The following is a 24,474-nucleotide window of genomic DNA, read 5'->3' as shown; positions in this document are numbered from 1 at the left end:
GAGAAAGAGAAGCACAAACAGAGACAAGAAAGTCTTAGATTTTTGTCTTAATATGTACAATTAGAGACCTGTAACTGAGGCATCGCAGTTCCTCCAGTGACAGCTGGTTCATGTCTCACCTAAGGTACTTAGACAGTGTGACCAACAAAGACAGCACGCTGCCTCCCATCCCTCATCTCCACTCCCTGCTCAGTGACGATGTGGGGCCCTACCCTGCGGTGGACATCTTCAGACTCATAGGAACATCCTACGAGGTGGGTCTGCTTCCCAGCCATGTGATAAGAGTCCCCCCGTGTTCCCACCCAGCTCAGCTGGGCTTGGGTCCCACACCGCCTCTCCCAACCTCTCAATCCAGTTAGTCCTGTCACCATAGAATACAGCAGTCCAGTTGCTTCATAAAGATTAAGGATGGACTTCTCATGGTTCAAGAGCCTTGGAAGCCTACAGCCAGGTGCTTATGGGATACAGCCCCATCTTTCTGTTTCCTTGGACACCATCTGTGTCCTGCAGGTGGGAGGAACCATGTCCTCATGGGGCAGAAGTTCAGGAGAAATATCCTGCTTCTGCAAGCCCTTTCTATAGCATTCTTTCTCACCTAAACAACTGAAGAGAAGACCTTTCCTGTCCATGCTTCAGCAAGTGGGAATTAAGTTTAAATATGAATTTAGGGACAGACAGAAATCCCATCCCCTTTCACATTGTGAGAATTAGTTGTCGGAGGCAGGCGACCTGTAAGCTAACAGTTTTGGTCTCAGAGATGGACGCCGAGTGGACCCCGGGATTTCTCTTGGGCCTTAACTTGTTGTAAATGGTATGGCAAGCTCTGACCCTCTAACAGGTGATCTAGAAGAGTGTCAGATTCAACGCTCAGTGGGTTGAGGAGCCATCGTGGGAAACCATCAATGACTCATTCCCCATTCCCACACTAAGTAGTTAGAACTCCCCTGAAGTATATACTTTCAGACAATTTTTATTTATTTATTTTTTATTTCTTTTTCTTTTTACTGAGAAAATGTCTTGTTATGTATCTTGGGCTATCTCAAGTGTTACCAGTGTCCCACTAGAGATGACCAATCAGACACAGTTAATAGCCAATTGGAAATCTTTATTCCAGCAGACTGGGACCACACCCAGTATTCAGGGAGTTAGGTGTGGCCCAAGTGTCCAGACCATTGGGTTTTTAAAGGCAGAAACCATGCCCTGGTATCTCACTTGACAGTTTTGCAGAAGCAAACAGTTTAACAGATGCTGAGATAATCAGTTAGCTGTCGGGGGTTCCGCCCAAGCAGACTAAAATAAGTTAGATAAGTTAGTTAGGGCATCCTGACTTCTGGTTTCTGGAGTAGAGCTGGGTAATTCTCCACGGGATTCTCCATCAAGGACCCCAAATTCTAGTCAAACCTGCAATGGCCTCAGCAAGATTCCAAGATGGAGGAACCTCTGCACCGCCTTGCCCTGTCCCAGAAGTGAAGTCAGTCCTCCCAGGTCAGCCTCTTGAGTCCTAGAAAATCTTAGCAAGACCTATGCCACTAAATTCGGCCCTTGATGGTGTGTGTGTGTGTGTGTGTGTGTGTGTGTGTGTGTGTGTGTGTGTGCTCGCGCGCACGCGTACATATCGAGGTCAGAGATTGGCATCAGTTTTCTTCTGCTGCTTTCCGCCTTACATTTTTGAGACAGGATCTTCTTGCTGAACATGGAGCCCCAAAGTTTGGTTGCCTTACCAGAAAGCCCCATAAATCCTCCTGTCTCAGTCTTCCCAGTACTGGTATTACAGGCTCTTTTACGAGGCTTTTGGGGATTAGAACTCAGGTCCTCAACCCTGAGCAGCAAGTCCTTCACTGGCTGAGCCATCGCCCAGCCCCCACAGTCACGGTAGAGTAGAGGCTCACTGAGCTGCTGTTGGGATCCAAAGATGTCCCTCCCCTGGGAGCTTCTCTCTCTCAGTTAACCCCAGAGTGAATCGTTTCAATGACTATTCTTACCAAGTCCTGAATTGGGCTGTTTAATGGAAACAAATCTTATGTTTCCCTTTTTTGTCTGAGTTGGGAAAACATGCAGGCCATGGGCAGGTTAGCATTTGCAGAGATGGCCAGCTCACAGAATGCCCATGTGGACTTCTGATCCCAGCAGATGCGGTTAAAGGAGCATGGAGATCAACAAACATGTCTCCCAGCCTCTTCAGCTCTCCACCTGGGAGCAGATACTTCTCTTCCCATCACACACACACACACACACACACACACACACACACACACACACACACACATGCCTCCCAGCCTCTTCAGCTCTCCACCTGGGAGCAGGTGCTCCCCTTCCCATCACACACACGCATCCCAGCGCACACGGCCTCGCATCTGAGCATTCTTCTGCATAGGCTGTCGACTCAAGGAAAACATGTGTGACTGAAATTTAGTTCTGCTGCTGGAAATGGGAGACTCTCTGGATCAGTAATTCATGGTTCCATATTGGCTTCCCAACATAAAATCTAGTCAAGGTCACTGTTGTGGAGAGAGCCGTTTATTCTGAGTTGTGAACATTTCCACCAGTCTGCAGGTGTCCCTGTGACCTTAGCACATTTTTTCAGAATCACCAATATTGCTCCTTTCCAGAAATTCGGAACTATCCGGGCAGATTTGATTGAGCAGATGAGATTCAAGCAGAGGCTGAAAGTGATCCAGACCCTGGAGGACACCACCAAACGCAATGTGGTAAATCCTCTGAAGGGCAGCGGGGGTGGGGGGTACCTCACTTTCCCCCTCCTTGTGCACACTCCTGCTGGCTCCCCAGCTCCAGCTTGGCAGATCTTGAAAGAAGAACTTAGAGGCTCTCTCAGCGTGATATGTTTTGAATCTGTTAGAGTCACTGTGCTTACCCCTTTATAGGTACGGACCATTGTGACAGAGACCTCCTTTACCATCGACGAGCTGGAAGAACTGTATGCTCTCTTCAAGGTGAGTTTCAAAGTAAATTCATGCCCATTCAAAGGGATGAAAAAACTTTCTTTAATTGTTCTGGGACTTCTTGATCTTTCTATTAGGTGGTTTAGGAGTTCCACAGGTCCCCAACATGCACAAGGGGAAAGACAGAGCCAGGAGACAAAGCTGCCGTACTTAGTGGGGAAGTAAATCAATGATTAGCACTAATTTAAGTTGATGTTGTAGCTCACTTCCTCACCAGAGGAGTTGTTTTCTTGGACCTTAGAACATGGAACCTGGATTTTTAAAACTCCAAAGAATAGTGGTGGTCAAGTTCAAATTCTGCCTGAAGTTCTTATAACTCATAATCTCCCCTACTAAGCCTTAAGGAAAAATAATACATAGCTAGAAGAAGAAGTGTACTATGTTAAGAGGCCTGGGTGCTTTGGATTTACTGTTTCCGAAGTCTCCCGACCTGTGGTTGGCCTGCTGTGTCCATCCGGGCTGTGCTGATGCACAGCATCATGGTAAAGGGCATGGAGGAGCAACATCATCACATCATGGCAGCCAGGGAACAGAACTACACCAAGAGAGGGTCCAAGACAAGACATGACACACTTCCTTCAACCAGGCTCCACTTCCAGAAGTTTCTATCATGTCCCAGTAAGACCAACAATGATTGATCCATTGATGAAGGTCAGGCTCTCATGATCCAGTCACCTCTCAATGATTGGATCCATCTTCTGGGCACTAACTTTTCAACATATGACACTGTTGTGGGGCTGGTTCATACCTAAACCCTAACAAAAACTGTCTACAGGTCCAGGGAAGAGCATCATGGGTTCAATCTCTGTGTTTTCCATCCTTTTTCCTTAAGCCACTACTCATTCTTAATAAGAAAAATAACAGTCTAATATTTTTTTAAATGTAATTCTTCTTCAAAAAAGTTTTGTCATCTGTCACAGATTAGAATGTGGCCATTGACAGGGAAAAGGTTCAAAAGATTCCCATCACGCAAGAAACAATCGTGCCACAATCTCTAATTTACTCTCTGGACTAAATCTGCAGCTAGATGTGGTGGCTCGTGCCTCTCATCCCAGTACCTGGGAGTTGGAGGTGGGAACATCAGGAGTTCAAGGCCATCCTTGACTACATAGCAAATTCAAGACCAACCTAGCTTGCATGAAATGTTGTCTCAAAAACAAAAGCCACCAATACAGCTTTGGAGCAGTTCAAAGATAGTCCAGGAACAAACATAAAGAACACCACCAACATCCTGTGGACAGCTCCTAGGGGAACAGAGTTTGGGACTGAGGGATCTCCCTAAAGCGCCCACTTACCTCTTAGCCACTAGAGGGCACCGCTATCTCTTTCTTTTTGCTCTCTCCCCGGTTTGTAGGCCAGATGTGTGTTGACTTGATACATAATGGATCAGTGTAGTATGGTCCTGCGTTCTTGGAATGAGATGCTGGTTTCTATGCACAGCATCAGGAAGCTATTGCTGAGCCTAGCTCTTCACTCTCACCGTGGTATCTCCTAGACTTAAGGGTCTTCAAGTTAGATGTACCTGTGTATGGTAGGAAGAGCACACACTTGCAGAATGAATACTGTGCCTCAGATAACAGTGTGTGATCTGGGGCTAAACAAGTCGGAGTAACCACTCTGTGTCGTTTTTCAGGCTGAGCATCTAACCAGCTGCTACTGGGGTGGGAGCAGCAATGCCCTGGACCGGCACGACCCCAGCCTGCCCTACCTGGAGCAGTACCGCATTGACTTTGAGCAGTTCAAGGGCATGTTTGTGCTTCTCTTTCCCTGGGCATGTGGCACGCACTCTGATGTGCTAGCCTCCCGCTTGTTCCAGCTGTTAGATGAGAATGGGGACTCCTTAATTAACTTCCGAGAGTTCGTCTCTGGACTGAGTAAGGACGTGGTATTCTTGCATGAGTTGGGTGGGGTCAATGGGGCTGTAACCTGGGGTTCCCCTCTACTTCCCTTAAGGCCCCTACACTGGGTCTAGAGGAAGGAGGAACACATATGAGGATTGCATGCTGGTTATAAGATTGTGTTCAGTTAATAGCCCTGTTATAGGGACAATCTACATGAGACAGATGTCAACTTGAGTTCAAAATATGTTATCCAAGGGCTTGTGAGGTGGCTCAGCAGGCAAGGGCACCTGCTCCCAAACATGATGATCTGAGTTCAATCCCCAGGACCCTCATGGTGGAGAGAAAGGGCCAACTCCCAAAGAGTGTCTTCTGATCTTCACACACACACACACACACACACACACACACACACACACACACACACCATAGACATAAGTAGCTAACATGATGTAGTCTTAAACAAATACATTAGTAGAGTGCATATGACAGTAAAATGCTGACATAAACATACAACCTTGATGGGTTTCCCAGAGAAAAAGGAATATCTAGACCAGTGGTTCTCAACCTCTTGGTTGCGACCCCTTTGGAGGTCAAACAGCGTTTTCACAGGGGTCATCTAAGAGCATTAGAAAACACAGTTCTTTACATTACAATTCATAACAGTAGCAAAATTGCAGTTAAGTAGCAACAAAAATACTTTTATAGTTGGAGGTCACTATAATATGAGGAACTGTATTAAAGGGTCATAGCATAGGAAGGTTGAGAACCACTGCTCTAGATAGTAGATTGGATTGCTTCTGTCTTACAAAACAAATATAATAATTAAAAATACATCCTATATAAAAATAATTGCATATAGGTAAACCTTTCTAATATATAATTTCCTACTATTTCTAAGTAACACTAAATCTATTTTAATAAAGGACTGGAAAACATCTCACTGTCTAAATGGAAGTCTTCCCTGTCCATTTCCTGACTGAAGGACGACCCATAGCTAGGACATAAGTGTGTACTCACACATGCACACAAGCATTCACAGGCGTGCACCCACACCGTCCACCTGACCAGCAGGACATGGGTCGCTGCCTATCCACCTTGCTCACTTCCCTGTATTCTTGTTGCATTCTTACTCCACTTAGAATTAGATGAAGAACATGTCTCGTGCTAAGAGAGCTTGGCCCCCTTGATGTGAGGTGGGGGTGCAGCAAGCTTTGTGGCTGGCTGTCAGAGTGAGTTTTTCTGGGAGAATTGTGCCAATTTGTTACCTTTGCATCAATTCCTTTTCTCACCCCTGGGACAAGATGTCTAACAACTTAAGCCACTTACGGAGGGCAGACTTGTTTTGGCTCACAGTTTGAGTTCATCGTGGTGGGGAAAGCATTGGCAGCAGGCTAATGAAACATCTACAGGTCACACTGCACCTGCAGTCAGGAGCTCAGCCCCTGGTCTCAGCTCTGTTCAGTCTGGGACCCCAACCCTAAGGGTCCCTGACCCCAATCAGCCATTGTGCACCGGCAGTCCCAGGATGAGGGGGGCTGGGGAGCAGTCTCAGGCGGCAGTGAGGATGGCCTCTGGAGACTGTGTTGGGCGGGGGTCAGCAGTTTATTAAGCAACAGGGGGAGCTCAAGCCCGGGAGGGGAGGACAGACGAACAAGGAAGTACACCTAATTTGCACATGTGGACCTGGTTGAAGACAGGCGAACATTAATGCACCAATTCAAATGCCAAAGCTTGCAGGAGGAAGTGCAAGGAGGAAGTACTGCATTGAGGCAGGGACTCTCCAAGCCTAGCAGTTAGGTTAGCAGACCGCCAATCACATGGTTTTTGATGAGCCAGTTCTCTGGTGGGGAAACAGAAGCTTAGCTGACTCTAACATGATGTGTGGCCTTTGTCTCCATGGAGTTGAGTGGGTCCAGGCCTGATCTGAGTAGGGAGCAGCCCCACTCCTGCTGTGCTCTCTGAGAAATGTCCGGGGTATGGGCAACTGTCCTTCATCTGGTCTGAGAGCCCACACAACCCATGTCACACTGACACTCATGTCTAGGATGTGTCTTGAACCTCAATGAACTCAATCTAGAAACTTCCTCATAGATGCCTAGGTGACGCTGGGTCCCATTAAATTGACAATCAGTAGTAACCAATTGTGCCTTGCACCGTATGCTTTAAATAGTATATCCAGGCCAAGATGAATGACCAGACATAGAGCCAGTGATGCTGCGGAAATCACTCCCCACTCCCCTCTGCAGGGATAATGTCAAGGAGGTGAAAGATCAGAGGAAGCTGGAAGTGTGTTACATGGGGAAGTCCTCTTGGTTAAGTCTGTCGTCGTAATTACATAAAGCCTTGTGCACACACTCAGCAGACTTTCGTGAAGGAACTTTAAGTCTATACATAAGGCAAACAGCCCTTTGAACTATGATGGCGGCTGACATGCTTACAGTATTTTCACACCAGGCACTGGCCCAGTGGTTTATACGTGTGTATTTGCTTTGCCCTAAGGCACGGGTTACAAACTGCTGGTTTGAATCCCAGCAGCCCATAGGCATAGTTTGTTCTGTGACTGTCACACTGAGTAAGAACTGTCACCTGTCTCAGTCAGCTCCAGCTGCTCTGGCAAAGTGCTTTTTAGACTGAGTACTTTTTGCACAAAAGAAATGAACTGCTCACGGTTCGAGAGGGTGAGAACTCCAAGATCAAGGGAGCATCCTGTAGCGTGAATCTCAAGCACTGCAGCATTGATCACGTTCAGTTTATACAGTAGACAGTTCCATCTATGTGTGAGTCCCTTGGGTAAGGACACCAATCCCACTGTCAGTGCCTCCGTGACCTGTTCACCCCTCAAAGCCAATAGCTCCATCCCATTGGCGATCAAGGTTCAACATAGGACTTGTGGTGGGTGACACCAACATATTGAGTCACAGCATTATCTGCCTGCCTACTGTTAATATTGCTGTTGATGGCTCGGTGAAGTCAGGTGACCTGCTGACTTGGCTTTTTAGGCCACCGTAAGTACCTGCTGTCAAACCCAAGTGAGAGGAAGGTATATGTAGTTCACACAGGTCTAAGCCAGGCTGTAAATGAGGGTTATCCGGCCCAAAAGTCCTGTCCTTCATTTCCCACACAGAGGACATTTCCTCTAGAACATGCCCCAAAGACATTGGTTCCAAGTTAACACTGGCTGTGGATCAGAACCCAAGGGGAGTGAGAGGTTGGACAGAGTAATGTAACATCCCTTCCCACCTGGATTCTCCCCTCTTCCCAAACTGGCTCATCCTCAGGGACTTATGCAAATATTCCAGATCTTCTGATTGCTGGAGTAACTCAGAGTTTAAAGGGGAAAGTAGAGGATTCTCTTGATTGAAGCATATAAAGTCAGAATAAATTTAAATGGTTAGAGCGAAATTAAAACATATTTCAGGAAACTGAAAAAGGGTTTCTCAAAGTAATTTGGAGTTAACCTTGAATATGCTCTTCATTTATTTCTGAACTTGTTGTTTGGTCTGTTAAGGCCCAGTTTATGATATTTCCTATTAATAAGTCGTTTATGATACCTATAGCCATTCACCTATCTGATGCATTTAAAATAGTTGTGTGTACAAATATATGAAGTTTTATGTGTGTCATGGGGTCCCAGTGTCAAGATCACTGGTAGATTTTTTTTGTTATTAACTAGTATCAGGAAGGGGAAACTGAGGACAAGGAGAGGCTGGCTCCTCTGTAGTGCACAGTTAAGTACAGAGCATTTGGAACCAAACCCCCTAGTTTGAGAGTCTTAACCCAGGTAGGTCCTAGGCAGAACTTTCATCACACAGTGCCTTGGTTGGACTACATAAAAGTCAACTTGTTCGAGTGCTCTCTAAGCCTGGGGGCATGATTGACTCACAAGACACATTTCACATGAGGTCTTCCATGATTTCTAGGTGCTGCATGCCATGGGGACCTCACAGAGAAACTCAAACTCCTGTACAAAATGCATGTCTTGCCAGGTAAGTGGGCCACACAGAGCAGCATGCATCAGGTGCCCTGGACCTGACTCCGCATCTCTTCCTTTGGTGGCATCTCTGCCTGTCACTCTTCCTCAAAGGCCAGGCCCAAGACTTCACATGAGTTCCTGGATGAGGGTGTCCTTGATTTGATTGTCATTTGCCTGTGGCATAGATGAGTTGAACTTATAAAAAGCAGCGCACCTCCCTTCAAGAAGAGAAAGGATACAGAACCTTTGGTGGCATGTGGGACACAAGCATTCCAAGGTGGAAAATGAGATGCTGAAGGCTTGTGTCTTGAGGAGCAGTTTTAACATTGGTGGGAACAAACGGCCATGCTGCTGAGGCCTGGGGTTTCAGTCTATCAAATATTAAAACGTTAATATAAAAGTGAGGGCAGATTAAGCACTCACATCCCAGATGGGAGTAAATGTGGGTGTGTAGGGCAGACAGTACCCTACAACTGACCATGAAGTATTATTTCAAAGTCTTTGGGAAAATGCAGAGAGACAGTGGTGTGGGGTTAAGATGGAGTTAAAAACAAAGTGACCCCCACAGAGGCCTTCCAGGTGCCTCCCCCTCCATCCCACTTTGATGAGTTCAGACTTTCATCATCAGCTGTCATTTGCCTGAGTAAGGGAACTTACTGTTCAGTCACAGTCCCAACACTCTCCCACAGAGCCGTCCTCCGATCAAGATGAGCCCGACTCTGCCTTTGAAGCCACCCAGTACTTCTTTGAAGATATCACCCCAGAATGCACGCACGGTAGGTGACGTTCCTCCCTACGGGCACTGTGCTCATGTCCTGTAGAACCTGCTGTATTTGAGGAAAGAAGTGTGTAAGTTAGATTGCCTAACACGGACCTTCACGTTTTTGAGGGTAAGCACCATGGGCAGCAGATACCATACCCACTGCATCCTGCTGGCTCAGCAAAACTATGGCTTGTAATGCCACACACTTTTCTCCCCTTCCCTCACAACATTGTGCATTGACACGCCGCTGTCCAGGATTACCACTGGTATTGGTTTAAGAAGACATTCTCAGGCTGGGAGGATGGCTTGGGCTTTAAAGTGCCTGCCGTCAGGCACAAGGACTAGAGTTCAACCCCAAACGCACATTTTGAAACAAGTGAGGTGTGCACAGTATGCACTTGGAATCAGCTCTGAGGAGGCGAAGCTCCCTGGCTAGCTAGCCTGACCTAATGGACAAGCTCCAGGCCAAAACCAAGGTAATAGCATTCCTGAGGAACACACCCAAGTTTATCCTCTGACTTTTTTGAGTGCGCACACACCCACATGCATGCACATACACACACACACACACACACACACACACACACACACACACACGCACACATGCACACGCACACGCACACACATGCATGCACTTAAGGGGGGAGTTTAAAAAAACTGAAAAAGACATTGTCATAATTTGTGTATGCCCTATATAACCGCTGCAAAGCAAAGGACAGCTCAGGGGCTGGACCCAACCTACCACCTGTTTTGAACCCGTGAACTTAGAAAGCTGCTCATGTTTTAAATTTAAAATTTTTAAAAATCAAATGGAGCCGGGCGGTGGTGGCGCACGCCTTTAATCCCAGCACTCGGGAGGCAGAGCCAGGCGGATCTCTGTGAGTTCGAGGCCAGCCTGGTCTCCAAAGCGAGTTCCAGGAAAGGCGCAAAGCTACACAGAGAAACCCTGTCTCGAAAAAACCAAAAAAAAAAAAAAAAAAAAAAAAAAAAAAATCAAATGGAACATATTTCTTGCCCTGTAAAAAGTATGCAACATGTGACCTCTAGTACCGATAGATGGAGTTGAAGGAGCACACCCCATGCTTACTGGTTTAATTTGTGCAGCAGTAACAGTACCAAGCAGTTAAGGCAGAAACTATATGGTCTTCAAAGGCTGAAATACACACCAGACTCTATGCACAGTCACAGATTCAGCCAATTGTTTATTGAAAAATATTCAGACAAAACAGCGCATCTAGATTGAACATATGCAAACCCCCCCTTTTTTTCCTCGTTATTTCCTAAACACTGGGGCATTCCAACTGTTCACATAGCATTTGCATCACATTAGTTGCAATCTAGAGACAGTTTAAAATGTGTAGGCGGGTGTAAATAGATTGTACACAAGTGCACAGCAGATCTGAGTGCCTGTGGATTTTGGTATCCACAAGGGGGTCCTGGAACCAACCCTCCGTGGACTTCCAGGGATGACTGTTCACCATCTGGCCCGTTTTAGAAGTTTGCAAAACCCTCTTCTGTGTGATTGTTTGGTCTACACGGATGCCACTTGGCATAAATATGCAGTGTGACTCGCTGCATCTATCTCCAAACACATATGTTCCGTATCGTGGCTTTTGCCTTGGGAGTTTAAGCAGCACCTCACCCAGGTCCAGCAGTATAAACATGGCTGCCTCTTGGGGTTGTTTGCTGGTTTGGGCCTCTTAGCTCTTGCTGTATCTGAATAAGTCCAGTGTAGGCCTGATTCTAAACTTCAGATGGGTGCCAAGGAGCTGGCTGCTAACTCTGCATATTGTGATCCTGCCTCTGAGCCTCAGTTTCTCATGGATAATGGAGATGACAGCTGCCAAATTGTGTGTGTTGGAGACCTAATGAGATCACATAGTCTGTAGTTACCATCTCTCACGGGGTCCTGAGCACACTACTGTTCTTCATGTGGGCAGCCGCCATGCATCTGCAACATGTTGGCCTTACCTTCTTAGGGATGCTCATTTCAGAGAGGATTCTCCTCTTACACAAATGCTTCTGAGACAGTAGCATGCCGCACTGTGGGATGTCCTTACAATGCTTTCTCAGAGTATTTTTCTAATTCCAGCAGTGTGGTTGCTTTGTGATTGATGTTTTAAAATATAGATTAAAATATACAAGATAGGCCAGGTGGTAGTGATGCATGCCTTTAATCCTAGCACTCAAGAGGCGTAAGGCAGGTGCAATTCTGAGTTCAAGGCCAGCCTGGTCTACAGAACTAGTTCTAGGACAGCCAGGGCTACACAGAGAAACCCTGTCTCAAAAATAAAAACAAACAAACAAAATATATACATATATATATGTGTGTGTGTGTGTGTGTGTGTGTGTGTGTGTGTGTGTGTGTGTGTGTATGATAAGCTGAAAATCTTACTCATACAATTACTAATTATTCATATCTTGAAATACTGCTTTTCCATATTTTCCTATACTGTGTGTGATTGTGCACACACACAATATACCCATCTAAAACTGAGGTCACACTACTTAGACAATTTTGGGTTTTGTTTTTGCTGAAATGCTGGGGATGAAAACCAGGGCCTTGCACATGAGCACATAAGCTCTCACTGGCCTATGTTCCCAGACCTTGCTTTTGTTTTTGTTTTGTTCTTTGGCATTATTACATTTCTTTGTGTGTGTCCACACGCATTTGTGTGCACATGTGTGTGTCACAGACCATGTTTGGAGGTCGGACAACTTGCTGGAGTCAATTCTCCCTGTGCCATGTGGGCCCCAGGGATGGAAGTTAGGGCATTAGCTTTGACAGCAGACACGTTCACCTGCTGAGCTCGACTTGCCGGCCCGTTTTCATTGGTTCTTTAGAGGAAGTATCTGAAAATATTTGTGTATATGTATGTGCTTAGTTAATTATCGTTTTCCTTAAAGTCCAGTGGGAATGTTGATGTCATTAGGATTTTTTCTGAAAATAGTCTTCCTTTCCTCTGATGCCCACCAAAAGCCCTCTTCTCACCCCCCCACACACACACCTGTGTTACAGTGTTATAATAAGCCATACCCAAAGTCTTCCTCCTGCCAAAGTGTCTCTGATGCCAAAATCTGAATCTTTGACTTATCACACAATGTCAGATAAGTACCAGCGACTCTCCCCCTAAGCCCTGGAGGCCTGTGTTTCTCCCAACAAATACATGATACAGAGTTGTGGCAAAGATGGCTTTCATATTCAGGCGAGACTCCACCCTTTCCAGTCATCCACACCAACGAGATTTCCTGCAATAGGGCTGACAGGGCTCCAGACAGGGGCGCAGTGCCATTGAGAAAACGCGTGGCCCTTGGGCCAGGGTTCACATAGCCAGGTCACCGTGTCCATTTGCACCAAACTACAGGATTAGGAACACAAGGAGAAAGCTTCATAGAGCCAAGTTCAAGTTCCCTGGCTGCCAGAAGATCCACATCTCAGAAGAGCATGGGTTCACCAAGTTTAATGCAGATGAATTTGAAGACGTGGCAGCTGAGAACTGGTCCATTCCTATAGCTATGGGGTCTAACCAGTCACACTCTCAGTTAGCCAGCTCCATCAGAATCTGGGAGTGTTGTACCTCTTGTCCTTCATGTGTCTGTGTGTCCTGTAATGTCCAATTTTATGAAGAAAATGCAGTTATAACTGGGTCCTTGAAAACCCATATTTTAGAGATGCCGAATTATGGAAGCAGTCTTGCTTCTACTGGCATTCCATGTCCCTGACAGCATACGCTCTTTGGTTCTGTTTCAAGTCACAGCAAACTCTTGAGAAGTGCTAGATCACAGGCAGGGTGGAATGCTGGGAAACACCGCCATTTTCTACAACTTCTACAGACCGCATGGCATCATCCTTTTCATTTTTCATTGTACAATAAACCCCAGCTATGAGAAATAAATCGGGGGCCATCCTTCACCTAGAGGTAGGGTTGCCAGATAAAATATGTGGCATCCAATGAAGTTCAGATTTCTAAAAAATAATTTGTTTAGTGTAAGTATACATCATGAATACACTTTGACCAACAGATTATCTGACATGGGATACTTGTATTTTATGTATGTATTTATGTTTAAAGATTTATTTTTATTGGTTTGTGTGTGTGTGTGTATGTGCACGTGTGTCATGTGAGTGTGTGGACCAGAAGAAGCCAGAAGAAGGAGCTGGGGTGACGGGCAGTTTTAAGCCACCTGATGTGGATGCTGAGACGAAACTCTGGGTCCCTGGGAGAACATCATAGCTTGAACAGCTGAGCTGTCTCCACAACTAGCGTTGCAATTTCTGTTTGCTAAATCAGGCCACTCTGCCTGTAGAATCTTCATGTTCTACTGCTAAGCCTGTAGTTACTCTGTAACACCCTTCTTTCTTCCAAATATCCTCTGGTAGTCGTTGGGTTGGACAGCAGAAGCAAGCAGAGTACAGAGGATGGTTTCGTCACAGTGAGTCTGAAGCAGGACAAAGGTACAGACATCTTCCTCTCTATTTGCCTGCTTGCTGCCTGACTTCTTGTTTCTTGACCTACGAACATTCATCTCTTGGCATTTGGATTGTAGGGAAGAGGGCAAATTCCCAAGAAAACCGTAATTATCTGAAACTATGGACTGCAGAAAATAAGTCTAAATCAAAAAATGCAAAGGATTTGCCCAAGTTGAATCAGGTAAGAGACTCTATAATGTAGAATGAGTACCCCAAAGACGGTGGGGGCTTGGGGGTACTTAACTATTATCTGCTTGGGTTTGGGGATTTTTGCTTTTGTTGTTGTTGTTGTTGTTGTTAAGACAAGATGTCATGTGGTGCAGGCTGGCCTCCAACTCACTGTGTGGCTGAGGATGACCTTGAATTTCCAATCCTCCTGCCTCCACCTCCCAAGTGCTAAGATTACAGGCCTGTGCCCACCACATCCAGTTTATGTAGTGCTGGGAGTTGAACCCAGGACTTCATACATGCCTGGCAAGTACTCTACCAGCTGAGCTACATCTCCAGTCCTGTTTGGATTTATTTCTTTTGCGTCAAAATTGTGCTTGGCTGTGAGAAAATGTTCTCCTAGAAGAAAATTTGAACATGAAGTACTAAGTTTTGAGAGTCATACATCCCATCCCTATCAGTAGAATTACCTTCAGATATTCCAGTTCATAGTGTTCCATGTCACTGTGTTCAGCAGTAGAAATGTCTAACACATTTTCCCTAAGAGTGAAAATGTAATTGGAGGAGGGGTATAGTGGTTAAGATCATGAAATGGTGAGTTAACTGCTAAGGAACAGACAGGGCGCAGGTCAGAAGTGAAGTCCTCACTTCCATACAGGGAAGTGAGGAGCTGTGTCATGGTAAAGGCTATTATAGCTGACCTCAAACTTCAGAGATGTAAGATGAGATGAGTCTGCTGCCTCCTTAAGATTCTTCAGTAAAGAGAAAAAGATAATAAAGAAAAGATAAAGAAAACAGGATATAGTGCATAGCATAGTAGTAGTCTGTAGTCCTAGCACTGAGGAGCAGATCTGGTGGTTCATGCCTATAGTCCTGGTACTGAGGAACAGACCTAGTGGTCCATGCCGGTAGTCCCGGCACTGAGGAGGCAGAGGAAAAAGGATAATGAGTTTGGAACCAGCCTGGGCTGCATAGTGAAGCCCTGTCTCAAAACAACCAAGTGGCAGCAGAAGAAGGAATTGAGGAAAGTGTAGCTCAGTAATTGTGTGTGAAGGGTGTGTTTTCATGTGCACAGGTGCACACATGTGGGTACATGTGTGGATACACATATGCAGGCCAGAGGACAGCCTCAGCTACCATCCCTCAGGAGCAACCCACCTTGGTTTTGAGACAGAGTCCCTTATTGGCCCGTAGCTCACCAAGGAGGCAAAGCTGGCTAGTGAGCCCCAAGGACCCATCTGTCTCGCCCAGTTCTGCGATAGCAGATGCATGTCACCACACCTCCCCTCCCTCTTATAATATGGGTTCTTAGGAGGCTTCAGGCAAGTACTTTAGCTACTGAGCCATCCCCCAGCCTCTGCTGTAGTCACTCTTGTTGATGAGTCTATGAAGGCTTTTATCATTTTACTCTTGCTAGTTTTGTGGATGTTTCAAATTTTCTAATTAAAAAAGACATAGACTGATAAAGACATCATAACAGTAGGTCCATCCCTCCTTCAAGAGCATCTTCCTGGGGTCTTTAAGGGTGTGGTTTAATAGTTGCTCAGCCCTTGCTCTTAGCCCCTCTCCTTCCCCATTCATCCTCCAGGGGCAGTTTATCGAGCTCTGTAAGACCATGTACAACATGTTCAGCGAAGACCCCAATGAGCAGGAGCTGTACCATGCCACAGCTGCGGTGACCAGCCTCCTGTTGGAGATTGGAGAGGTGGGCAAGTTCTTCATTACTCAGCCTGCCAAGGAGGATGGTGTTACCGGGCCACCCTGCAGCCGGGCCATCCCAGGCATGCTCTTCCCCAAGAAGGGGCCCAGCCAGCCCTACACCATGGAATCCGCAGAACCACTCCCAGCCAGCCTGGCAGTTGACAGTGAGGAGCACTCACTGGGAGGGCAGATGGAGGATATTAAACTGGAGGACTCCTCACCCAGGGACAATGGGGCCTGCTCCTCCATGCTAATCTCCGATGATGATACCAAGGATGACAGCTCCATGTCGTCCTACTCGGTGCTGAGTGCCGGCTCCCATGAGGAGGACAAATTGCACTGTGAGGACATTGGGGAGGACACGGTCCTGGTGCGTAGCAGCCAGGGTACAGCCACCCTGCCCCAGAGCAGCAGCCTGGACCGGGACTGGGCCATTACCTTTGAGCAGTTCCTAGCCTCACTCCTGACAGAGCCTGCTCTGGTGAAGTACTTTGACAAGCCAGTGTGCATGATGGCCAGGGTCACCAGTGCGAAGAACATCCGGATGCTGGGCAAGCCCCTCACCTCAGCCAGTGACTATGAAATCTCTGCCCTGTCCGGCTGACATGAGACGGGGGGAAAGGAGTTTTTTATGTTCTTCTGTCGGGGGGTTTCTTTTCTTTTAAATTAAATATTTATTAGTACCTGGCTTGAAGCCTGGTGTTTCATAATGTAATACAATGAAAACTGGTGAGAAACAGATAGACACCCCAAAGTAAGGCACTAGCAGTCTGCCTGTGGGGTGTGGCGACCAGAATCTACTTTATTCAGTGACCCCCTCAAAAAAAAAAAAACAAACTGTCAGTGATATGTGTATTATAACTTAGTGCTCTTGCTGTCCAGCTGTATCCATGGTGTAAAAACAGTGCTGTGTGATGCTAATAAGACAGCCATGCTCTGTGCATTCAGGCTCAAATAAAATTCAATCTGGGAGGAAAATGGAGTAAACACAAGGAAAGGGCGTTGTCAGCTGGGGAAAATCTTGAACTACTTTAGTAAGTCTTAAAAATATTTTTTAAGATTTGAAATATATTTCATAAAAACCCTCTATCCAAAAATCATATTCTACACTGGTCCCCCTTCAAAGGGGACACATCTGGGTTCCAAGCAGTTATGAAAATGTAAGCGATTTTTACATGATGCTAGAATGATCTATTTGACCAGTTCGGACATCGACAACTTGCTCTGATTATTTATATCAGCTGGCCAGAAAAAAAACACCCACCTGAGAATGTGAAAGCAACGAGGACCCAGGACGCAGGATCAGCTTCTTGTCTCCATTTTGGTTTTGAAGGACTGGAAGTCTTTATGCTTCTCCTCCTGGGTTTCTAGATTCTTGTTACCCATTGAAAATACAGCAAAAAATGTAATAAAGAAATAAACCAATGATCTTTACCATTTCCATACTTTCTGTAGAGTCAAGAGACTGTATCATGTATCACACATGACCAACTCCCCATTAAGTCGGTGTAGATGTTATGTATGCAGCAAAGAGACTCTGCAAGGTAACGTAACTAGATGTTTAAAACAGAACTTGTCACTTTATATAACAGAAGAGAATGTTCTGTCTCCTGAAGGGATGTGGAAATCCAGGCTGGCACACCTGCACTTTGAATTCCTGCTTCTGTTGAGTTACCATAATGCCTTTGTTCCCTACAGACACTGGGACCCTCCCCTCCTGGCCTCATAGTCATGTTCACATGTCCTTTGCTTATTCTGATTTTCTTTTCCACGCACTCCCTTCTTTTATTACACACCACGTCCTTCATTTAGCTGTTGCAGCTGTGATTTTTTTTTATTTTGTTTACAGAATGACTTTAAATTGTCAAATGAAGTAGTATGAACCTCAACTAGGATAAATGTGAACAAATAAAATACTTCAGATGCGGCATTGTGTCTTTGTGCTTGAGCTTCTGCCTGAGACCCTGTGTTGTTTCTTTGACAGTTTTGTACAGAAGCTATCAGTAGACAATTATTTGGACTAAGTCCGTAAAATTTTATGGGAGAATATTTTGAGGTAAGAAAATGCGTAGAGCTGGGAAGATGGTTCAGTGGTTAAATGCTTGGTGTGCTTGGGTACAGACCTGTGCTTGGATCCCAGGACCTATCTAAAGCACGCTGTAGTGTACGCTGTAGTGGTGGGCGTCTGTAATCCTAGTGCTCTGTGGTGAGATGGGACATGAAGATGGGAGAGTCACCAGACACACACAGGTCATCCAGCCACGAGCAGAAACAACTAAAGAGATCCTATCTCTGGCCTCCATATGCAAGTTGTAAATGTAGGTTCATACACAGGAACACCACACCCCAAACAGCTACATACAGACATAATATGCAGAGAGAGAGAGAGAGAGAGAGAGAGAGAGAGAGAGAGAGAGAGAGAGAGAGAGATTTAAAAAGAAATACAATAAAGAAATACAGTGCAAGATTCTAAGAATATTTGAAACAAAGAAAGGTAATTGTTACCAGTTATCTAATCTAATTTAAAATGCTTGGGGCTAGAGAGATGGCTCAGCAGTTAAGAGCATTTGATGCACTTCCAGAGGACCAGAATTCTGTTCCCAACACAATGTCAGGCAGCTTGGAACAGCCTGCAAGACACCGAAGGAATACTGAGAGTGGGAGAAATAACCTTCCCCAGGGAAGAGCACATGAATTAGTTATGCAATACTTTCTTAGTTAAGGTTTCTATTGCTGTGAAGAGACACCACAACCATGACAACTATATAAAGGAAAACATTTAATTTGGGCTGGTTTACGGTTCAGAGGTTTAGTCCATCGTCATCATGGCAGGAAGCATGATGGCATGCAGGCAGACATGGTGCTGAGAAGGAGCCAAGAGTTCTACATCTGGATCCTCAGGCAGCAGGAAGAGAGTGACGCTAGGCCTGACTTGAGCTTCTAAAACCTCAAAGCCCGCCCCCAGTGGCACACTTCCTCCAACAGGGCCACACCTCCAATAATGCCATTCCCTCTGAGTCTATGGGGGCCATTTTATTCAGACCACCACAAATACCAAATGGTCTTAATCTAAAAACATACACATACTAATAATATACAGACTGAACAAGTTGTACTTGGGTATGTATGTTTGTGTGTGTCTGTATATGTAAAAACAATTAATGGGGGGGAGGCCCTGAATTTAGGGGGGAAATGAAGAGTTTTATATGGGAGCATTTGGAGTAAGAAAAGGAAAGGGGGAAAAGATGTGATTATAATGTCTAAGAGAAATAATTTTTTAAATGGCCTGTAACTCTAGCTCCAGGGGGATCTGATTCGTCTGGCCTCTGTAGACACCTGCACTCATGTCATACACACAATTAAAAACAATAAAAAATTAAAAATACTTGTTTCACATGTCAGAACAGAAAGACCTGTGTCTGGTCCTTATTCCGTCATCACGGTGCTGTTTAATATGCATCATTTTGAGTCAGTGTTTGACTTAGGTTATTGTCCCATTATCCCATGTGTTCCCACCTTTAAAGACCGTTTAAATACACCTCAAGAGAGAATCCAGATCTGACCCCCACATGTCCATCACAGCAGAGGGACTCGGGAAGGGACGTTTCAAAAAGAAATGCAGTGTACATTCCAAGTGCGTTACAGAGGCTCTCCAGCTGAATGAGCAGGGTGACGAGGGCACAGTGGCTGGACACCAAGGGCCTCCTCTCTGCTGACCGAACCCTTCTGTGGTGCTGGCTTGGTGTTTCCAAGCACATCCAAGTGCTTTTCCTCCTAGCAGCTGTGTGCTTCCTGATGGCGGTTAGTAGTGAATCTTCTAAAAGCTGCCGCCACCGCAGGAGCCCCTTTCCTGGAGTTGTTTCCATCTTAGTCTGTGGAGGAGTCAGCTGATCATCAGCATGTTCACTGCGTCAGAACAACCTGAGAACCCCCTTTCCCTGCTGGCCTCTCTAGATGTGCTCATCTCAGACAGCTGTTGCCGGGGGTCTCTGTGACTTTCATGGGAAGCAAGAAGGCAGGCAGTCCAGGCCTCAACACGACTCAACAACTGGTGTTGGTTCAAACTTCGGAAGTCTGACCCCAAGTAGTTTATCTTGGGCATATTTAAGCACAGCACAATTTGATGAAAAGTACTCTGGCAGTGATGAACTCAATTCCATGTGCATGCACAACAAAGCGTACCAAAATCTGCCTGAGGAACAAAGAAAACTAAATGCAGATCAGACGTGACTGCATTGCAACTCTTGGAAAGTCCATAAAGATGGGTTCTGTAGACTGAGGAAAACAGGCTTCCAATAAAGGTCTGGAGAGGATCCAGCGCCACACAGAGAGCACAAAGGTCACTAGTCTGGGTCACTTCAGCCTTCTGGGTGGATAACAGGTATTGCATTCTTTCTCTCGAAGGAAGAACCCTGTGTGCCTAACATACCTGGTTCCCCTAGTGTTCATCCATGAGCACAAAGACCTGTGCCTCCTACAAGCTGTGTTCCTCCACAGTGTAAGTCCCTCTTTCAATGATGGCATCATGTGACCTGCTCAGTCTCCCCTCTCTGGACTTGCCCTCCTGAGCTCACCCCCTCTGATGTTTACAACTCCATCTGTCTATCACTGACTTCCAATGTCGCTCAGCCCAGACCTCCCTCCTAAACTGCCTCCTTTCTCAGATGTGCAAAAGAGACATTGGTGTTCCAGTAGCTGTTAACAGCTGTGACGTCACAAAAGAGACAAAGTCTCTGCTCTGCGTGAATTTTATCCTGTGTACCCCATAGCTATCACTGCTTTCCCTCTGTGGCATACTTCTCCCAGTTACTTCTTAGCTTAATTAAGAACATCAATATCATTTAGTATCTGAAGCCAGGCATCGTTCTTAATACCTCTTGGTTGCTTGTGGTCCACTGTGGTGGTTTTGTCAGCTCGGCACACTCCAGAATCACCCGGGAAGAGAGTCTCAATGAGGAACTGTCTAGGTCACCCTGGGGGGGTGTCTCGATTATCTTAATTAACGTGGCAAGACCCTGCCCACTGTGGGTGGCGCCATCCCCTGGGTTGGGTTCTGGAGTGTAGAATGGAGAACCTGAATGGGCGCGTAAGTAAGCATGAGTGTGCTCATGTCTCTCTGCTCTTATCTGTGGATGTTGTGTGACTAGCCTTGTCACACTCCTGTCTTGACTGCCCCACAAAGCTGAAACAAACACTTGTCCCCTAAGTTGATTTTTGTCAGGATATTTTATGACAGCATCAGAAATGAAGCCCGCCGATAGTTACTGAGCCCCGTCACCATTTCTTCTCATCTTCCCCAAAACCACGGTTCCTCTAGTATCAACTCCACAACTGAATCCAGCCTGGTAGCTACTGATTGATCCAAGCAGATATCAGTACACTCATAAATATTTAGCATCTCCCCTTTATTCCTATTTGTGCATATTTACAAGTCACCCTTCCAATCTTATTCTGTTTTTATTAGATATGTATATGTGCATATGTGTGCATACATTCATATGTGTGTATGTGTGCATACGATGTGTATGTTTGAGTGTGGGTGCGCACATGCCATCTCCATGAAAGTTGAGGAAAAACTTTCAGGAGTGAACTCTCTCCCCTCAGGCTGCAAGGCATGTGCAGCAAGTGTCTTTATCCAGTGAGCTGTCTGCCAATGGACTTCAAAATAGTTTTTATTTTTTTAATCAGCATATAAAGTAACAGGTTTTCTTATGTCATTTTCATGAATAGTTTGCATTGATTTTCCCCACCCTGCAGCTCTCCTCTCTTCCGTGTGCCCCAGTCCCTCCCTGTCCCCGGCTCACACCCTTCCACCCCAGCATGTCCCTTCCATTTTTACATCCCGTGTGTTGTACTGCGTACCTCACCCTCCGCTCTTACAGTCCCTAGCTGGTTTCCAGGCTCTGTTCATAATTATCGTCACATAAATACACATACATATAACTAGAAGCTAAGCTCCAAACGTGACATTTCTGAGTTTGGACCACCTAATCTAATCTTTTTCAGTCCCACCCATTTTCCTGAAAATTACATGATTTCATTTTTCATTACACCTGAATAAAATTCCGTTGTGTATACATAACAAATTCTTTATTATTCGTTTTCCTGTTGATGAGCATCTCCACCAACTCCGTTTCCTTGCACAAAGTTAGTGGCCCCAGCCTTGGGTTGCACAACCGGAAAAGTCCCCTTTTTTTTTATTTTAAAAAATAAAATGTCTCCATGAGTTGCAGATCCAGCAGGTTCTCACCATGGCACCTCTTCTTGGTAGCTTCACACAATGTTGAGCCTCAACTTTTATGCTCCAATGTGTGACACCCCCTCCCCACACACCTTCAAAAGGGAACTCAGCTTTGGACTATGCAGTGTGCAACCAAGAATGACTGTGAACCTTTGATGCCCCTGCCTCCACCTCCCCAGTGTCTCATATGTGTGCTAGGCAAGCTCTCCGTCAACTGAGCTACATCCCCTTTGTGTTTCCACAGGGAAGACCCAACCAGGGGCCTCCAGTTCTGTCCTTTGTATTGCGTTCCACGGTCTATCATAGCATCTATTCTACTCTCTCCCAGAAGGGGGTAGTGTTGAGTTAAAGGTGGTTCCATGGGACTGGATTTGAAACCCACATTTATTACATTCTAGCTGAAGTTTTACTTCTCTGGTCAAAATTGACAGAAGAGTGTCCCGTCCCTTCATGCTGCAGACAGCTGGGGAGAAGCAGAGACAGAGCTGTGAATCAAGAGTGATGGAAATATTACCAGAAGGATGGTTCCAGGCTGGACTCTGCAGGTACCACAGGCAGTTTTTCTTCCTCTTTCTTTCTTCTTCTTCTCCTCCTCCTTCTTCCTCCTCCTCTTCTTTTCTTCTTTTCTTCTTCTTTTTTTCTTCTTCCTCTTCTTCTCCTTCTTTTTCCTCCTCCTCTTCCTCCTTCTTACAATTCAGGAAGCCAAGAATAAAAGAGTCGTTGGAAGACAGAGAATGTCTCTAACAACACAGACTGCCTGCTGCCAAGTGTTTCGGACGGATTTGATTTCGGTTGTGTAATTTCCTCTTAGGTTCATGAGTCTCATGGCAACCCTCCTCCCAGGACCCTGCCAAAGCCACATCTCTGCCAGAACAAGCCATGTTAGTCACAGAGCCCTCCTCTGCAGCTAGCACATCTGACCCACTCCCATCAGTGTGCTGGCCAGGACTCAGACGACTCCCCGGGGGCTCCTGACAACTACTGGCTCACTGAGAACCACAATGGTAGGCTCTGGCAGAGTTTCCTCTACACATTCTGCAATTATGTGCAGAAGCGTATCCTGGGAAGGCCACCCTTTGACCTTTGAAGGATCTTGCTCCTCCCTCAGAGCACTGAGAGTTGAGGACCTGCTTACTTTCTCTGCAAAGGAGAGTAACAGCTGCCCTTTCAAAAACTAAGTGGGCAGACAGGTGTGAGGACCTAAGTTTGGATCCCCAGTTCCCACACTTAAAAAACAAAACAAATACTTACCTGGCAGGGGAGATACCATGATCACGAAGGTGGTTTTCCCAGGGCGAGGCTTATCCATTGCACTCCGGATGTGCTGACCCCTGCGATTTCCCCAAATGCGGGAAACTCGACTGCATAATTTGTGGTAGTGGGGGACTGCGTTCGCGCTCTCCCCTGAATAAAAAGAAAAAAAAAATGGGGTGCAAGCCTGTAATCCCAGTGCTGGGGGAGGGGGAAACATACAGATCCCTGAGGCCCATCAGCCAGTCAGTCTAGCCTACTTGGCCAGTTACAGGCCAAAGAGTGACCCTGTCTAAAAAAAAAAAAAAATGGGTGAATGACTTCTGAAAAAAGACACCAAGGTTGTCCTTTGTCCCCCACACCCCAGCACATATGTACAAGTGTACCCACCGACATCTGTGCACCTGCACATACATGAACATGCACAGGTTCACACACATGTGTGTGTATACAGAAACATTGAAGGACTAAATGAAACTGAAGCAAATGCCCAGTGGATTCTAACTAAATGAACGAAAGGCATAGAATGAGTCAAGGGCAGGACTCTGAACACAATACAGCCTGAATCTTCTCAAAGATGGGATGGAGGGTGCCCTTCCACTAAGAATGCTCATAGATGTAGATGTAACCATCTTATTAAATAAGAAACACAGAGCCAAATGCTGAGTTAAAAGCCCAAGAGGTCAGAGCAGTAGCTAAGAGCTGATACTAAAAACCCTTTCTTACCCTTCACTGCTGCTGTCGTCCTGCCCCTCAGAAAGAGGCCTACTTCCTATGTATCTGACTTTTTATTAACTTTCTGTTCTGCCTTCTCATTGGTTGTAAACCCAACCACATGACCTCCTCGTCACTGCCTGTCTATACAGACCTCCAGGTCTCTATGGTTGGTATTGAGATTAAAGGTGTGTGTCTCCATGCTGGCTGTATCCTTGAACACACAGAGATCTGCCTGTTGTGTGATCGGGATTAAGGGCGTGTGCTACCACTGCCAGACTTCTGCTATGGCTTGCTATTAACTCTGACCCCCAGGCAACTTTATTTATTAACATACAATAAAATCACATTTCAACACAAATAAAATATCACCATATTTCCCCCTTTCTAT

General features: G+C 45.8%; 1 protein-coding gene, 1 non-coding gene and 1 pseudogene across 3 annotated transcripts in view; all 3 read left to right on the top strand.

The window, feature by feature from the left end:
- The window catches only part of Tbc1d9 (TBC1 domain family member 9), a 105,915-nt gene extending 88,110 nt beyond the window's left edge, over positions 1-17,805 (top strand). For both annotated transcript variants that reach the window (XM_052729613.1, XM_052729614.1), the window contains 9 exons: positions 125-254; positions 2,610-2,708; positions 2,883-2,951; positions 4,594-4,834; positions 8,722-8,787; positions 9,464-9,550; positions 13,919-13,993; positions 14,086-14,189; positions 15,765-17,805. In XM_052729613.1, the coding sequence (XP_052585573.1) occupies positions 125-254; positions 2,610-2,708; positions 2,883-2,951; positions 4,594-4,834; positions 8,722-8,787; positions 9,464-9,550; positions 13,919-13,993; positions 14,086-14,189; positions 15,765-16,481 (1,588 nt within the window). In that variant the 3' untranslated portion in view covers positions 16,482-17,805. The remainder of the gene's footprint in view (positions 1-124; positions 255-2,609; positions 2,709-2,882; positions 2,952-4,593; positions 4,835-8,721; positions 8,788-9,463; positions 9,551-13,918; positions 13,994-14,085; positions 14,190-15,764) is intronic.
- On the top strand, positions 9,557-13,912 carry LOC128104664 (60S ribosomal protein L10-like; annotated as a pseudogene).
- A 5,556-nt stretch (positions 17,806-23,361) lies between the features above and the next one.
- On the top strand, positions 23,362-23,525 carry LOC128104868 (U1 spliceosomal RNA). The gene has a single exon (XR_008216160.1). It is a non-coding gene; the product is annotated as a U1 spliceosomal RNA (small nuclear RNA).
- The last annotated feature ends 949 nt before the right edge of the window (positions 23,526-24,474 follow it).

The sequence above is a fragment of the Peromyscus californicus genome, unplaced genomic scaffold (genome assembly GCF_007827085.1).
Source record: "Peromyscus californicus insignis strain IS unplaced genomic scaffold, ASM782708v3 Scaffold_8__1_contigs__length_139910024, whole genome shotgun sequence".
In the NCBI taxonomy this organism is placed as follows: Eukaryota; Metazoa; Chordata; class Mammalia; order Rodentia; family Cricetidae; genus Peromyscus; species Peromyscus californicus.
Note: the sequence above shows the minus strand (reverse complement) of the source record. Positions and strands in the feature narration are given on the sequence as shown.